Below are 17,405 nucleotides of genomic sequence, written 5' to 3'. Positions count from 1 at the left end.
GCTGTTGTAACACGTGGCTTGGTATTGTCTTGCTGAAATAAGCAGAGGCGTCCATGATAACGTTGCTTGGATGGCAACATATGTTGCTCCAAAACCTGAACGTACCTTTCAGCATTAATTAATGGTGCCTTCACAGATGTGTAAGTTACCCATGCCTTGGGCACTAATACACCCTCATACCATCACAGATGCTGGCTTTTTAACTTTTGCGCCTAGAAAAACCGGGATGGTTCTTTTCCTCTTTGTTCCGGAGGACACCACGTCCACAGTTTCCAAAAACAATTTGAAATATGGACTTTTCAAACCACAGAACACTTTTACACTTTGCATCAGTCCATCTTAGATGAGCTCGGGCCCAGCGAAGCCGGCGGCGTTTCTGGGTGTTGTTGATAGATGGCTTTAGCTTTGCATAGTGATGTTTTAACTTGCACTTACAGATGTAGCGACCAACTGAGTTTAGAGCGCTTTTACGGAACCAATTAAGCTACTAAATTAAGACTACTTAGTACATGCACAATAGAGGCCAAAATATATTTTGATCTTTTTTCACTTAATGTAGTGATGAAATGTAAGAAATACTTTTATATAGTTATTAACCTATTTCATAATTAAAATAATTAATATTAATGTAAAAATAATGAATAAAAAACTATTATTGGCAATATTTTAAAAGTGGTTTTATTTGCAATAGTATTCAAATTATTCTAGAATATCCAAATTGAGGTGTATTTATTTTTCTAATACATTTTTGTTTTCAGTCATCCTTTGGCATGTTCACACAGGTCTGTGAAATAAATCATGAATTATTAATAACATTGTGAAATCATTATTTACATCATAACATACTTAAATAAATCACTAAATTGTGTAATATTTAAATCATTAAACAATCAATTAAATTATAAAGTAATGAAATGCATATTTAAATTGCAAAATAATTATTTAAATCACAAAATAATTAAATACATTTTTAATAATTGAATTAAACACCCAATTATGAAATTAATAATACAATTGCTAAATAATAACATTGTAAAACATTTGAATAAAAAAACTATTGAATACATAAATAAATAATGAAATAGGTAAATCACTAAACTATAAATCAAATTATAAAACAAGTAAATTGCAAAATAATTAAATTACAAAATAATTAAATAACTATTTAAATAATTAAATACATTTGCGGAATCATGACAGTAGTAATACAATTGTGAAATAACAAAATGGTAAAATAATTAAATAAAAAACTGTTAAATACAACTTTAAATAATCAAATAAGTAAATAGCTAAATACTAAATTAAATCATAAAATAATTAAATGAATCATGATCATGAATAAATTAAATCTTGAAATAATGAAATCAATTAAAATACACAAAATTCACTGTAGTTTTGCATTACCATTTAACTACACATTTAATAACACATTTGTATTTATTTTCAAGCATAATTAATAAATGACACATTTCTCAAATTATTTAAGTATATAATTATTTAATTTTGTCCCATTTGACCCTCCATAGTTCTAAATAAAGCCTTTTCATAATATATTTTATTTTAAATCTGCCGCAAAAACCAGTAGTTCACCGTGTTGGCCTCCAGAAAACAAGCAGTATGTTACAGGGCTTGAAACATGGTTGCCACCAGTTGCATCGCGTTGAATGAATGTTTATTTTTATTTATATAGCCCCAAATCACAAATGTCTCAAAGGACTGCACAAATCATTACGACTACAACATCCTCGGAAGAACCCAAAAAAATGTTGCGTTAGCAACATTCCCAATTTCACAACACCATGTCCCCTTTTAACTCCCAACGTTAGGGACAAAAGAAAAACACAGAAGCAAAGAGAGACCCTCTGCCACGCCTGGATTTTCCAGTGGTCTGTTTGTGGAATTCTGTTGAGGCAGTAATTGAAGCCAGAACAAACGTAGCCGCTAAGAATAACTCCAGTCAGGGGGGGACAGGGACTTTGGGTCTTGGGCGGGAGTCTTTACACAGAGCGATGGCGCAGAGGTAAAAAAAGGGATGGACAGCTGGACAAAAGTCTTCAAGAAACATTTTGGACTCTACTGACATGGAATTTTACAGCAAAGAGTAGAGTTCTAAGCTTTCAGAACCTTCTCTGCTTTTCATCCTCGACCCCAGGAGGGGATGAACTTTGCCCTTCAGGCGGTTGGCAGCTCTGGTCGTAATCAGGGAGGTCGTGGGTCCTCTGCCGGCGGTGGCGGCAGCGGCGGAGCGACCATGGAGAACTTGGAGAAGCAGCTGATGTGTCCCGTCTGCCTGGAGATGTTCTCCAAGCCGGTGGTCATCCTGCCCTGCCAGCACAACCTCTGCAGAAAATGCGCCAACGACATCTTCCAGGCCAGTGGCGCCCTTGCTAAGATCAACTATTTACACCTACGAGCTTCTATGGTGGCCAGAGTTTGACCCTGGAACAGATGAAGTCATTTTCTTTGAAATTAGATCTTGGAAGTCAAGCATCTTTGTTTTGACGTGTTCGCTCTGTGTTGTTGTGCAGTCGTCCAACCCTGCGGGGCAGTCACGCAGCTCGTCCAGCGTGGCCACCAGCGGGAGTCGCTTCCGCTGCCCGTCGTGTCGTCACGAGGTGGTCCTGGACCGCCACGGCGTGTACGGCCTGCAGAGGAACCTGCTGGTGGAGAACATCATCGACATGTACAGACATCAGGAGGCCTCACGGTAACGACAAGTACACAACTTGGCATTTACACTGAACAAATATTAACAACAACTTAACATTTTACAACAAATTTTCAATACACCTAGATAATGTTTGGATTTTTTTTTCATATCTTCACATATTGCTGCTGGCTTCATCAGAAAAATTCCACATTGTTGTTTTTCTTTTTCAGAAATCAAAATACTGTACTAAAGTTAGCTACTTGTAATAATCCCTGCTGCCGCTAGAGGGCGATATTACATACCATTTGGTGATGAATGGATTTGCCGTGAATAGGCAAATGATGGATGGATGGATAAACAAAAAAGTGTGACGTTATTAGAAATTGATTTTAAATGTTTTTTACCCTAATCAAAGCGAGTGAACTATTTAAAATATGCCCACTTTGTCTCCAAAGGTTGTTTTTTTTTTAATCTCAAAATGTTACAAATTAACAATAATGTAATGTGTGAGATAATAGATGTTGTATGTAAGACATGCAAAAAAAATAAAAAATAAATACATACTATTCAACAACAGAATACTGTACCTGACTTGAGTAATGTGATAAATGAGAAGGGTTCAGGCTGAGTTTGTATTTAATTGCTGGTAAAAGTAGTCATGGGAGGGCGGGGCAAAATGTACACTTGTCTCCATGTAAGTGCATGCACACACACAAACACAAATTATTGTCTTTGTTACCTTCTTGAGACCTCCGAAAAATGCCTGTATCTTTAGGACCACCCTTTTTAGATATATAAAGATTTGTATTTACAACATTAATATTTTATACAATCTACGCAAATATGTAAAAAGTAAGATTTTAGTTAATTATGTTTTGTTTGTAATTGTTTTTTAATCTTCTTTATTTACTTAAAGTTATTACAGTATGTCCCTATATATATAAAAAAAATTAAATAAATTTTGGCCAAAGGGGGCGCATTTCAATTCCTTACACACACTTGTAATTACATATGTTGACCAGAGGGGGAGCACTTTTAAAACCGTTCATCCATCCATCCCTTTTCTACCACTTATTCCCTTTGGGGTCGCGGGGGGCGCTGGTGCCTATCTCAGCTACAATTGGGCGGAAGGCGTCATACACGCTGGACAAGTCGCCACCTCATCGCAGGGCCAACACAGATAGACAACATTCACACTCACATTCACACACTAGGGCCAATTTAGTGTCGCCAATCAATCTATCCCCAGGTGCATGTCTTTGGAGGTGGGAGGAAGCTGGAGTACACGCAGGGAACCCAAGCATTCACGGGAGGGCAACCGACACACAGTCAATTTGAAAAATCCTTCCTTTTTGGGACCATCCTCATTTTGGTTGATTTCACCACCAGGGGTGCAAATGAGACATTCTCTAGTACAGTGATTCTCAACATTTTTTCAGTGATGTACCCCTTGTGAACATTTTTTTAATTCAAGTACCCCCTAATCATAGCAAAGCATTTTTGGTTGGAAAAAAAAGATAAATAAGTAAAGTACAGCACTATGTCATCAGTTCCTGATTTATTCAATTGTATGACAGTGCAAAATATTGCTCATTTGTAGTGGTCTTTCTTGAACTATTTTGAAAAAAAGATATAAAAATAACTAAAAACTTGTTGAAAAATAAACAAGCGATTCGATTTTAAATAAATATTTCTACACATAGAATTAATCATCAACTTAAAGTGCCCTCTTTGGGGATTGTAATAGAGATCTATCTGGATTCATGAACTTAATTTTAAACATTTCACAAAAAAAGAAATCTTTAACATCAATATTTATGGAACATGTCCACAAAAAATGTAGCTGTCAACACTGAATATTGCATTGTTGCATTTCTTTTCACAGTTTATGAACTTACACTCATATTTTGTTGAAGTATTATTCAATAAATATATTTATAAAGGATTTTTGAATTGTTGCTATTTTTAGAATGTTTTTAAAAATCTCACGTACCCCTTGGCATACCTTCAAGTACCCCCAGGGGTACGCGTACCCCCTTTTGAGAACCACTGCTCTAGTAAATGCAAAGGTTTTCTGTATTGGGACCATGATTTCGGTCCTAACTTGTTCACCAGTCCTCACATGGAAGGTACGTTTCCTTGTTGATATCACAAGAAGGGTATAAATAGTATAGTAAATTACACTTTTACATAGTGAAACCCAATATCTAAGTTACATTTAAACCAGTGTGGGTGGCACTGGGAGCAGGTGGGTAAAGTGTCTTGCCCAAGGACACAACGGCAGTGACTAGGAAGTAGGAACACACACACACACACACACACACACACACACACACACACACACACACACACACACACACACACACACACACACACACACACACACGCACACACACACACACACTGTTGTCACTTTCATGGCCAAGTAGACGTTTAGTGAGTCAGAGCGTTGGCTGGTGGAGGAGTCCCGGGCCCCCTTCATTATAGTAGTGATTGTTTCTGATGACAAATAGTTGAAAATGTCCTTTTAATCATCTTATTATCACAAACGCCGACTCAAAGGACCCACACACCATCTAATGATCACGTCCAATAAGAGCTGACCTTTTTCTGCTTTTTCCACACGGGCAAATCACAGGATGCCTTTTGAAACATTTTGTGCATTAAATATGCTTGGTGTTATGTGACAAAGCAAATTAAATGTAATCAAAAATATGCATCTCCTAAATGATGAATTAATTTTATTCTCACAATATTTGTAACATAGATTTGTAAAATGATTTATAGATAGGTAAGTAAATAGGAAGGGAGGTGGGTAAGGCAAGAGATAGATCAGTCAAGATCAGTGGTGCTCAAAGGGGGGCCCTGGGGACATATTTGGCCCACTAAGTTGATTCATGTGGCCTGCCAATGGGTGGCTCCACATAAATATGCAAACTGCTGTCTTTCAAGCCCACACTGCATACAAGGGTGACTTGTTGCCATCTATCTCAAATATGGTGACTTTTGGCTAAACTCCTCACTCATGGTGTTGCTTTTGCGGTCTGGCACTTTTTCACTTTGGCCCTTGGAGGCAAAACATTTGAGCACCCTTGATCTAGATAGGTATAATTGAGTAGGTACAGTCGTGGTCAAAATGTTGCGATTTGTACGCATTTTGATGCGCGAGTTGTCACCACCGGATGCTACAGGACTTCGGACAAGGCAGGATAGAAGGTAGGAGCTTGTTTAATATATAAAATACAAAATAACACTTGACAAAAGGTAAAGCAAAGACGTGCCACGGGAAGCTAAATGCTAACAGTTAGCAAGAGTTGAGTTCAAAGTCCACTGGGAACGACGTGCAGAGCGCACGCGAAGCTAAGATGAGACTTAGCAGAGTAAATACAAAGAAGAATTACCACCGCAAATGTTGCGTAGAGCAAACAAAAGATCCAGACAGAACTCAGGTAGCAGGCGGGCTTAAGTACTAAAACAATAATCAAAAACAGGTGTGCGACAGAAAGGCAGTGCAGGTGGAGATGATGAAGTTGCCATGGTGATAGAAACAAATCAGGAAGTGCACAAACAAACTCAAAAATCTAAACAACAAACGATCCGTGTGGCGGATCGCAACACAAAAGTTTGCATACACATGTAAAGAACATAATGTCATGCCTGTCTTGAGTTTCCAATCATTTCTACAACTCTTATTTTTTTGTGATAGAATGATTGGAGCACATACTTGTTTGTCACAAAAATCATTCATGAAGTTTGGTTCTTTTATGAATTTACTATGGGTTTACTGAAAATGTGAGCAAATCTGCTGGGTCAAAAGTATACATACATCAATGTTAATGTTTGGTTACATGTCCCTTGGCAAGTTTCACTGTAATAAGGCGCTTTTGGTAGTCATCCACAACCCTCTGGCAAGCTTCTGGTGGAATTTTTGACCACTCCTCTTGACAAAATTGGTGCAGTTCAGCTAAATTTGTTCGTTTTCTGACATGGACTTGTTTCTTCAGCATTGTCCACACGTTTAAGTCAGGACTTTGTGAAGACCATTCTAAAAAAAACCTTAATTCTAGCACGATACAGCCATTCCTTTACCACTTTTGACGTGTGTTTGGGGTCATTGGCCTGTTGGAACACCCAACTGCGCCCAAACTAACCCTAACCCTAACTCTCTGTAAAGCACCAGTTCCATTGGCAGCAAAACAGGCCCAGAGCATAATACTACCACCACCATTCCTACTGCCAAGCATGGTGGTGGTAGTATTATGCTCTGCGCCTGTTTTGCTGCCAATGGAACTGGTGCTTTACAGAGAGTAAATGGGACAATGAAAAATTAGGATTACCTCCAAATTATTCAGGACAACCTAAAATCATCAGCCCGGAGGTTGGGTCTTGGGCGCAGTTGGGTGTTCCAACAGGACAATGACCCCAAACACACGTTAAAAGGAGTAAAGGAATGGCTAAGTCAGGCTAGAATTAAGGTTTTAGAATGGCCTTCCTAAAGTCCTGACTTATAGATAGATAGATAGATAGATAGATAGATAGATAGATAGATGGATGGATAGTACTTTATTGATTTCTTTAGTTCAGGGGTCACCAACCTTTTTGAAACCAGGATTTACTTCTTGGGTACTGATTAATGCGAAGGGCTACCAGTTTGATCCACACTTAAATAAATTGCGAGAAATAGCCAATTTGCTCAATTTACCTTTAAAAAAAAAAAAATATATATATATATATATATATGTATATAATGAGTATTTCTGTCTGTCATTCCGTCGTACATTTTTTTTCCTTTTACGGAAGGTTTTTTGAAGAGAATGAATGATGAAAAAAACACTGAAGAAAACGGTTAAAAAGAGGAGAAAACACGAAAAAAATGAAAATTAAATTTTGAAACATAGTTTATCTTCAATTTGGACTCTTTAAAATTCAAAATTCAACCGTAAAAAAATGAAGAGAAAAACTAGCTAATTCAAATCTTTTTGAAAAAATTAAAAAAATTATTTATGGAACATCATTAGTATTTTTTCCTGATTAAGATGAATTTTAGAATTTTGATGACATGTTTTAAATATGTTAAAATCCAATCTGCACTTTGTTAGAATATATAACAAATTGGACCAAGCTACATTTCTAACGAAGACAAATTATTATTTCTTTTAGATTTTCCAGAACAAAAATTTTAAAAGAAATTCAAAAGACTTTGAAATAAGATTTAAATTTGATTCTACAGATCTTCTAGATTTGCCAGAATATTTTTTTAAATTTTAATCATAAGTTTGAAGAAATATTTCACAAATATCGTTTGTTAAAAAAACCAGAAGCTAAAATGAAGAATTAAACTAAAATGTATTTATTATTCTTTACAATAAAAAAATAAAAATTACCTGAACATTGATTTAATGTCAGAAAAGAAGAGGAAGGAACTTAAAAGGTAAAAAGAGGTATATGTGTTTAAAAATCCTAAAATCCTTTTTAAGGCTTTATTTTTTCTCTAAAATTGTCTTTCTGAAAGTTATAAGAAGCAAAGTAAAAAAATAAATGAATTTATTTAAACAAGTGAAGACCAAGTCTTTAAAATATTTTCTTGGATTTTCAAATTCTATTTGAGTTTTGTCTCTCTTAGAATTAAAAATGTCGAGCAAAGCGAGACCAGCTTGCTAGTAAATAGATGAAATGTAAAAAAAATAGAGGCAGCTCACTGGTAAGTGCTGCTATTTGAGCTATTTTTAGAACAGGCCAGTGGGCTACTCATCTGGTGACCCCTGCTTTAGTATGTGTGGACAATGCTGAAGAAACAAGTCCATGTCGGAAAACCAACACATTTAGCTGATCTGCAACACTTTTGTCAAGAGGAGTGGTCAAAAAGTCAACCAGAAGCTCGTGGATGGCTACCAAAAGCGCTTTATTGCAGTGAAACCTGCCAAGGGACATGTAACCAAATATTAACATTTCTGTATGTATACTTTTGACCCAGCAGATTTGGTCACATCTTTAGTAGACCCATAATAAATTCATAAAAGAACCAAACTTCATGAATGTCTTTTTTGTGACCAACAAGTATGTGCTCCAATCACTCTATCAAAAAAAAAATATGAGTTGCAGAAACTATTGGAAACTCAAGACAGCCCTGACATTATGTTCTTTACAAGTCTATGTAAACTTTTGACCACGACTATATGTGGGTTGGTAGATGAAAGGATGAAAGGAGACAAGAGTGGCTAATAAAAATAGAAAATGAGTCAGTAATGTTGTTGAGAGAGAGAGAGAGAGAGAGAAAAAAAAGAACATGGTTGCCATATAGTGACACCTTCCTGCTTGCAAGATGACAAATAAACAACAAAGTGTTATGTCGGCCAAACAAATCTCTCCATGTTGTGGCTTTGTGACGTCTAAGTTTGTCACCAATTAAGAAGCTGACCAGCCAACAACTGTTTAATGGCAAAGAACACTTTTTTTTTTTACTCGCGAGAGAGAACAGAAAGTGAAACAACCACAAAAGCTTTATTAAATATTTTGAGTCACATTTAACATTGTCAGCTGTTAGAAAAGTGTAAAAAGAAACTGAGGTCTGGAACATTGGTACTTGAGTTTTTTTCCTCCACATAGAACCTCACGTCAACGTAGAGCAACACAAGTTCACATTGACTTCCTGTCCCGGCAGGGCAGTTATAGTCAAGCCTGAGACGCAACAGCAGCTGACATGCGACGAGCACGAAGACGAGAAGATCAACATCTACTGCCTGTCCTGCCAGACGCCCACCTGCTCCATGTGCAAAGTGTTCGGCCGGCACAAAGAGTGCGACGTGGCGCCGCTCAGCAGCGTCTACCTGCGGCTCAAGGTAAGGCAACAATGTTATTCCCCTGTACTCGTGCGGCCCAGCCAGCAGGGGGCGACATTAAAACGATACAGAATGAATGTTGACGAGGAAGAAATAATTGTCTTTTATCAGTGTAGCCACCCGAAAACTACACATTCTCTTTATACACAAAGGAAATTTACAGAACTAACCGAACCACCTTAGTTTAAAACTAACTTTCTTGCCACATGCCGCTACATCCCTGCTGAACACACACGCTTGTGAGAACCGCATGGGTTCAAGGAGGGAGCCCTGAGGGACGCCGCATCACAACAGAAGTGGACAAAGATGACACACCTGAATGTGAATGTGCAGCAAACGCACAGACACAAAAGTGTGAAGGCCAGCGAGGATGAAGTCACAAACGTTTAGTCAGTCCAAGACAAAAACAGTCGGCAGATGGCGGCGGCGACATTTGGCCGCTATGTCGCACTCTGATTGACTCATCTGAAATGGAGATGAAGCGGCACAACTTGATGCAGTGTGAATTATCCTCTAGGGGGCGTCATTTGTCTTCTAGGTGTGAACAAGGACAGCTGTTGCAGGTTGTTGTTTGCCTCATGTTCGCAGACTGAACTCAGTGACAGCATCGCCGGTCTGGTTGCCAATAACGACCACATCCAGGCTGCCATCACGCACATGAAGGAAGTATGCAACGCCATCCAGGTAACAAAGTACACCCTAAATCACAGGTGCCAAACTCGAGGCCCGGTGGCAAAAACTGTCCCGCCACATTATTTTATGTGGCCTGTGAAAGCCTGGAAATAACATGTGCTCATAAAATGCTTAATCTTTTCTTACTGAAAATATTTGTTCTTTCCCTTTTGACATTAAAAATAATTTACTGCATACAATCATTTAAAATTCAATAATATCAAAATATTATATCATCATGTATTCCAAAAATATTTTTTGTTAAATATTGTACTTACATATCTGCTAGATTTATGATTTCAAAACAAATTATCAATCAAATTGTAGACTGTAAAATTGACAATAGATTTTACGGTTAAATTGAGGCGACTGAGTTTTTACCGTAAAATCTACTTTGGTACTGGGTTTTTTTTCATATACAGTAAGAGACTAAAACATAAAAAAAACAAACAAAACAAGACATTAAAACTACAGTAAAAACAAAAAAAACAACAACTGGCAGCTCTGTTGCTTGAATTTTACCGCGAAAAACAGTGGTATTGTTTCTCCATTCCATTCTATTTTTTCCATTTTTTCATATGCTGTTAAAAAAACAGCTTTGACTGTAACATTTTGTACTGCCAGTTTTTAGAGTGAAATTTAACTATATTTTTTTCAATCAATCAACCAATCAAGGCTTATTTATATAGCCCTTGTCTCAAAGGGCTGCACAAGGCGGTATAGCTCGGTTGGTAGAGCGGCCGTGCCAGCAACTTGAGGGTTGCAGGTTCGATCCCCGCTTCCGCCATCCTAGTCAATGCCGTTGTGTCCTTGGGCAAGACACTTTACCCACCTGCTCCCAGTGCCACCCACACTGGTTTATATGTAAAAATTAGATATTGGGTTTCACTATGTAAAGCGCTTTGAGTCACTAGAGAAAAAGCGCTATATAAAATATAATTCACTTCACTAATTCACTTCACAAGCCACAACAACATCCTTGACTCAGATCCCACAACAGGGCAAGAAAAAACTCAACCAAAGGGATACAATGAGAAATCTTGGAGATAAAAATGAGTTTTAAAATTGGACTTAATTGCCTCTACTTTTTATAGCTTATGTAAAATTATATATATTGTTAATGTATTATATAAACACATTTATATTCATACAGTGGGGCAAAAAAGTATTTAGTCAGCCACCGATTGTGCAAGTTCTCCCACTTAAAATGATGACAGAGGTCTGTAATTTTCATCGTAGGTACACTTCAACTGTGAGAGACAGAATAAGAAGAAAAAAATCTAACTCGTCGTGTTTGGAGAAAGAACAATACTGAGTTGCATCCCAAGAACACCAAACCTACTGTGAAGGATGAGGGTGGAAACATCATGCTTTGGGGCTGTTTTTCTGCTAAGGAGACAGGACGATTGATCCGTGTTAAGGAAAGAATGAATGGGGCCATGTATCGTGAGATTTTGAGCCAAAACCTCCTTCCATCAGTGAGAGCTTTGAATGTTTGACCAAATACTTATTTTCCACCATAGTTTACAAATAAATTCTTTACAATTCCTACGATGTGAATTCCTGAATTTTTTTCCACATTCTGTCTCTTACAGTTGAAGTGTACCTACGATGAAAATTACAGACCTCTGTCATCATTTTAAGTGGGAGAACTTGCACAATCGGTTGCTGACTAAATACTTTTTTGCCCCACTGTATATTACTCATTGTTAAAAGCGGCCGTCTGAGGGCAACCAAGACTGCGACGTGGTCCTCAATGAAAACCAGTTTGACACCCCTGCCCTAAATACCACTGGATCACTTTGCACGTTTACGCTCCACCAAGTTCATGTGGTTTCCCGCTTTCAGGAGAATGCTTGCCACCGGCGCGAGCAGGTCGCCAGCGAGCTGGAGACGCTGACGGCCATCTTGGATGAGCGGAAACAGGAGCTGGTGCGTCTGATCACCAGGGAGCAGGACGAAAAGCTGCAGCAGGTGCGGGCGCTCGTACGACAGCACGGCGAGCGGCTGGAGGCCTCCGTGACGCTGGTGGAGTCGGCCATCCAGGTCGCAGAAGAGCCGCACATGGCGCTCTTCATCCAGGTCAGTCACATGACACCCATAAGGATCAACATGGATACTTCAATGACGAAATAAGTATCTGTCTGTGTACTCAGAATGCTGCTGTCATACTGGACAAGTAAGTTGTGTACAAGTTGCAGTAACAAAGTCTGTCCAGCAGGTTAAATAAAGTGTCCCTTTTTCATCAGGATGTCGGCGACCACACGAGACGGCAACGACCTGCGTCCGCAACTCGAATACGACAACATGAGCCATTTTGTCATCGACGTCGACGACATCGTTGATATGTTGACCAGCATCGACTTCTGCCACCGTTTGTACACTTAAATACACACACTTCTGAAGTGGTACAATTCAGAGTTTAACCAAAGTGTCCTGGTGAACAAAACTTATAAAACACCGCATTACACCATGTTGAGTTGTACTAGTGGCGGGCCGTGCGTTTCCCACCTAGGCCCTCAGTGATGTCAGACTTCAATGATTACCTCCTAAAATACCATCATTTATGTCACCAAATGACCATTATGCTGGAGGAATACTATACAGCATGAGTGTCAAACTCAAATACAGAGTAAGCCAAAATTTAAAACTGAACAAAGCCGCAGGCCAATGTTGAACAAATTAACTAATAGTGACCCAAACAAGTTTTGCATTGAATATTGAACAAGCAAGGCTTAAATACATTTTTAGTGACATGCAAAATCGAGATTCATGTGAAGACTGTGTGGCATCACGATACCGGGTTTGTTCCTCCAAGGATGCGTCGGGCAAGAACACAGCAAAAGGTAAGAAATAAAGGATTTATTAAAGTAATAAAACGGACTACAAACAAAACACTGGAGCTAAGCAGAAAAGGCAAACACAAAGCACTAGCATGGATGCTAGGAAAACAAACGGAAACACAAACACTAGGCACGAAGGCACGAAAAGGGAAAACAAAACACTTAGCATGAGAGCTTGGAATAAACAAAGGCGTAGCGTGTAAGCTAGCGTGAATATACATATAAATCAGTCGTCACCGTTACACGAAGGCAAATTAGAATCCCAGGCAGAACAACGAAAAGGAGCAAGCTTAAATAAGGTAGCAATCAATAGTAACAGGTGTGCGAGAACCGAGAAAAGCAGGTGGAAATAATAAACAACCATGGTGACAAAGCAAATAGGAAATAAGGACGTCAAACAACAGAGTGATACCAGAATGGAAACAAAAACTACAATATGGGTATGATCCGGACATCAGATCATACCAATTCAAATAATAAACAATAATTAAAAAACATCAATGGCATATCAAAAATAAAAAATGTTTTATAAAAATGTAATGCCTCTTTTCTACCTGCAGCCTTCTGAGGTAAATATCAAAATAAACTTTTACCACAGGCTAATAATGAATTTCAAAATAAAATAACAATAATGAATGAATCAAACATTCAAGCCTTGAAGTAGCAAAAGAAAGTGCATGAATGAAACGTTAATTATTGCCTAGTTTGCTACACTGATTTGCTTTAACACTGAATATGGAACAAGCAACGCTTATATAACTTAATAGTGCCAAATCAACTTTCAAAAAAGAAACGAAAAAACATAAATGGTATATTAAGTACAATTTTGATAAAAAAAAATGTTATGCCTTTTTTTCTATTTGCAGCCTTCTGAGGTAAATATCAACATTAACTTTTTCCACAGGCTAATAATTTAAAGGCCTACTGAAACCCACTACTACCGACCACGCAGTCTGATAGTTTATATATCAATGATGAAATATTAACATTGCAACACATGCCAATACGGCCTTTTTAGTTTACTAAATTGCAATTTTAAATTTCCCGCGAGTTTCTTGTTGAAAACATCGCGGAATGATGACGAGTACGTGTGACGTCACAGACTGTCAGGAAATATTAGTGCTGCAGCAAACACGGCTAAAGGTTGTCTCTGTTCATGGCGTAATTACACAGTATTTTGGACATCTGAGTTGCTGAATCTTTGGCAATTTGTTCATTTAATAATGGAGACTATAAAGAACAATGCTGTTGGTGAAAAGCGGTGGATTGCAGCTGCCTTTAGCACCGAGACACAGCCGGTGTTTTTTTGTTTGTTGTGAAGCTTTAACACAGAGCGGTCAAGCAAACATAATTTCTCTACGTCAACCATTATGTTTTTGGATGGGGAAATTGTGATATATATCTTACCGGAGACATCAATGGATTATTCGTCGTCCTGCAGCAGCTGTCATGTCAAAAAAGGCAGCTGTGGGCTTCCAGCCATCCGACCTCGAGGTATGTCTATACAATCTTTAAAATCTCACTAAAACACTACTAAAACAATAAGCAGATAAGGGATCTTCCAGAATTATCCTAGTAAATGTGTCTAAAAACATCTGAATCGCTCACAATGCAATCGCCTTTTTTTTAAAAACTTTATTTATTTAATTTTTTTTTCTAGTCCTTCGCTATCAATATCCTCAGCCATGAATCTTTCATCCTCGCTCAAATTAATGGGGAAATTGTCATTTTTTTCGGTCCGAATAGCTCTTGCTGTTGGTGGTTCCCATTATCAACAATGTGAGGATGTGAGGAGCCCTCACACGGGTGACGTCATCGTCTGCGACTTCCGGTACAGGCAAGGCTTTTTTATTAGCGACCAAAAGTTGCGAACGTTATCGTGGATGTTCTCTACTAAATTCTTTCAGCAAAAATATGGCAATATCTCGAAATGATCAAGTATAGTATGACACATAGAATGGACCTGCTATCCCCGTTTAAATAAGAAAATCTCATTTCAGTAGGCCTTTAAAAAAAAAAAAACAGTGAGGTGGGCGCGGCTGGGGGGCGGTTTGGTGGTAGCGGGGGTGTATATTGTAGCGTCCTGGAAGAGTTAGTACTGCACGGGGTTCTGGGTATTTGTTTATGTTGTGTTACGGTGCGGATGTTCTCCCGAAATGTGTTTGTCATTCTTGTTTGGTGTGGGTTCACAGTGTGGCACATATTTGTAACAGTGTTAAAGTTGTTTATATGGCCACCCTCAGCGTGACCTGTATGGCTGTTGACCAAGTATGCTTTGCATTCACTAATGTGTGTGTACAAACCGCATATATTATGTGACTGGGCCGGCACACTGTTAGTATGGAGGAGTAGCGGACGTGACGACAGGTTGTAGAGAATGTTAAAGGCAGTGCCTACAAGGTACGCTCCCAATATTGTTGTCAGGGTGAAAATCGGGTTAAAATGTGTGACAATGGTTGCTCCGGGAGATTTTTGGGAGGGTTAACAAGTATGAGTATTAGCGGTGAATGCGGGCCAGCTCTAATGTTAATTTGATATTGCCTCAAGGGCTAAATGAAATTACACGGCAGGCAAAAGTTTGACGCCCATGCTATACAGAAACACATTTAAGCCCTACTGTGCATTGAAACACATCAACAGTGTACAAAACGGGTTATTTTCTTGCGCATTTAAAAATCAATTAAAACACATCAGCAATTACAATATATCTTATTTGCTACTGTCAAACTTTAAATGGCAAAAACATAATAAAAGTGAAAAAATAATATATCTGTATAAGCCACTTGCACCATTCGTCGTCGGCTGATTTGAGTAGAAATGGCGGGCATTTCCCCATGTCGTCGCCAGAACAGCTGAGGTAGCTCCCGGAGTTGGCCGACATCGTCTCACAAGTTATAGTTTCGCTTTAAATATCCTTCTTGGAAAGGGCCTAACAAAAATATGGTAGCGTTTTTATCAATCCATCCATTTCCTACCGCTTGTCCCTTTTGGGGTTGCGGGGGGTTCTGGAGCCTATCTCAGCCGCATTCTGGTGGAAGGCGATGTACACCCTGGACAAGCCGCCACCTCATCGCAGGGCCAACACAGATAGACAGACAACATTCACACTCACATTCACACACTAGAGCCAATTTAGTGTTGCCAATCAACCTATCTCCAGGTGCATGTCTTTGGAGATGGGAGGAAGCCGGAGTACCTGGAGGGAACCCACGCAATCACGAGGAGAACATGCAAACCCCACACAGAAAAATCCCGAGCCCGGGAATTTAACTTAGTACTACTTTGGACCTTCGTATTGTGAGGCACATGCACTAACCCCTCTTCCACCATGTAATCCCACTGTACCGTTTGATGGGTTGATAACGTTTTTTAGTTGAAGATGTCAAGAAACAATTTCACTCTGTCCGACCATTGCCTTTTTTAATGATCCTTTTAATTATGAGCACACGTGAAAGTAGGGCATACTTAGTCAACAACCAAACATGTCACTCTAAGGGTGGCTGTATGAACAACGCCAACACTGTCATAAACATGTGCCATATAGTCAAACCACAAACAAAAATGACAAACACAATTCGGGAGAATATTTGCACCGCAACACAATATAAACACTACGGAACAAATTCCCAGAATTCCCTGCAGCACCAACTCTGCACGGAAGCTACAATATATCTGCCACCTAATCAACGTTTTGTTCTCCCTCTTTGCTATCCCGTTATGGCTATGGCGCAAAACTTCCCGCTTCCTGCTAAATGGAAACTTGTGATTGGATACTCACTTTGGAATGACAAGTGAGTATCCAATCACAGTCTCGTTAACATCAGGTTACTTAGATAGGCTACTGTCAACAACTTGTGATCTGATTGGCTATCGCAACTGTCTCTCAACTTTATGTGTCCTCAAATTCCTCCACTAACAGTCCCGATGAGTATCCAATCACAAGACGCGTAAACGTCACGTTCAATTTAAGACCATCTAGAAGACCTTACTGACAACAACTCCTGATCTGATTGGCTATTGCAAATGTCTATCAACTGTATGTCAGCAATCACTTAAAGTTTATAGACGACAGCATTGTTGATTCTGAAGGCCTCGGGCAGATTTGGTAGAGCATGGCAACATAAGCTTGCTGAATTCTGATTGGATACAAACTAAAACTAAAAACAACAGCACTGGCACGAGCATAACATGACATGAGGAGAATATGAATACTTTTAGATCAGGGGTAGGGAACCTATGGCTCGCGAGCCATATGTGGCTCTTTTGATGACTGCAATTGGCTCTCCAATAAATCTGAGCTGACATTGCTTAACACGATAAGTAATGAATAATTCCACTTGTAATCACAGTGTTAAAAATAACGTTCAAAATATAAAACATTCTCATGCATTTTTAATCCAT

At 38.7% G+C, this 17,405-nt stretch overlaps 1 protein-coding gene across 6 annotated transcripts in view; it reads left to right on the top strand.

The window, feature by feature from the left end:
* Positions 1 to 1,819: 1,819 nt before the first annotated feature.
* Positions 1,820 to 17,405, top strand: part of trim54 (tripartite motif containing 54) — a 21,539-nt gene continuing 5,953 nt past the window's right edge. The window contains exons 1-7 of one of the 6 annotated variants that reach the window (XM_061900819.1): positions 1,820 to 2,371; positions 2,529 to 2,707; positions 9,312 to 9,489; positions 10,078 to 10,173; positions 12,010 to 12,243; positions 12,318 to 12,340; positions 12,411 to 12,535. In XM_061900819.1, coding sequence (XP_061756803.1) covers positions 2,159 to 2,371; positions 2,529 to 2,707; positions 9,312 to 9,489; positions 10,078 to 10,173; positions 12,010 to 12,243; positions 12,318 to 12,340; positions 12,411 to 12,535 — 1,048 coding nt within the window. In that variant the 5' untranslated portion in view covers positions 1,820 to 2,158. The remainder of the gene's footprint in view (positions 2,372 to 2,528; positions 2,708 to 9,311; positions 9,490 to 10,077; positions 10,174 to 12,009; positions 12,244 to 12,317; positions 12,341 to 12,410; positions 12,536 to 17,405) is intronic. The other 5 variants (XM_061900817.1, XM_061900818.1, XM_061900816.1 and 2 more) reach the window with 5 other exon arrangements.

Source organism: Nerophis ophidion, linkage group LG05 (genome assembly GCF_033978795.1).
Source record: "Nerophis ophidion isolate RoL-2023_Sa linkage group LG05, RoL_Noph_v1.0, whole genome shotgun sequence".
In the NCBI taxonomy this organism is placed as follows: Eukaryota; Metazoa; Chordata; class Actinopteri; order Syngnathiformes; family Syngnathidae; genus Nerophis; species Nerophis ophidion.
Note: the sequence above shows the minus strand (reverse complement) of the source record. Positions and strands in the feature narration are given on the sequence as shown.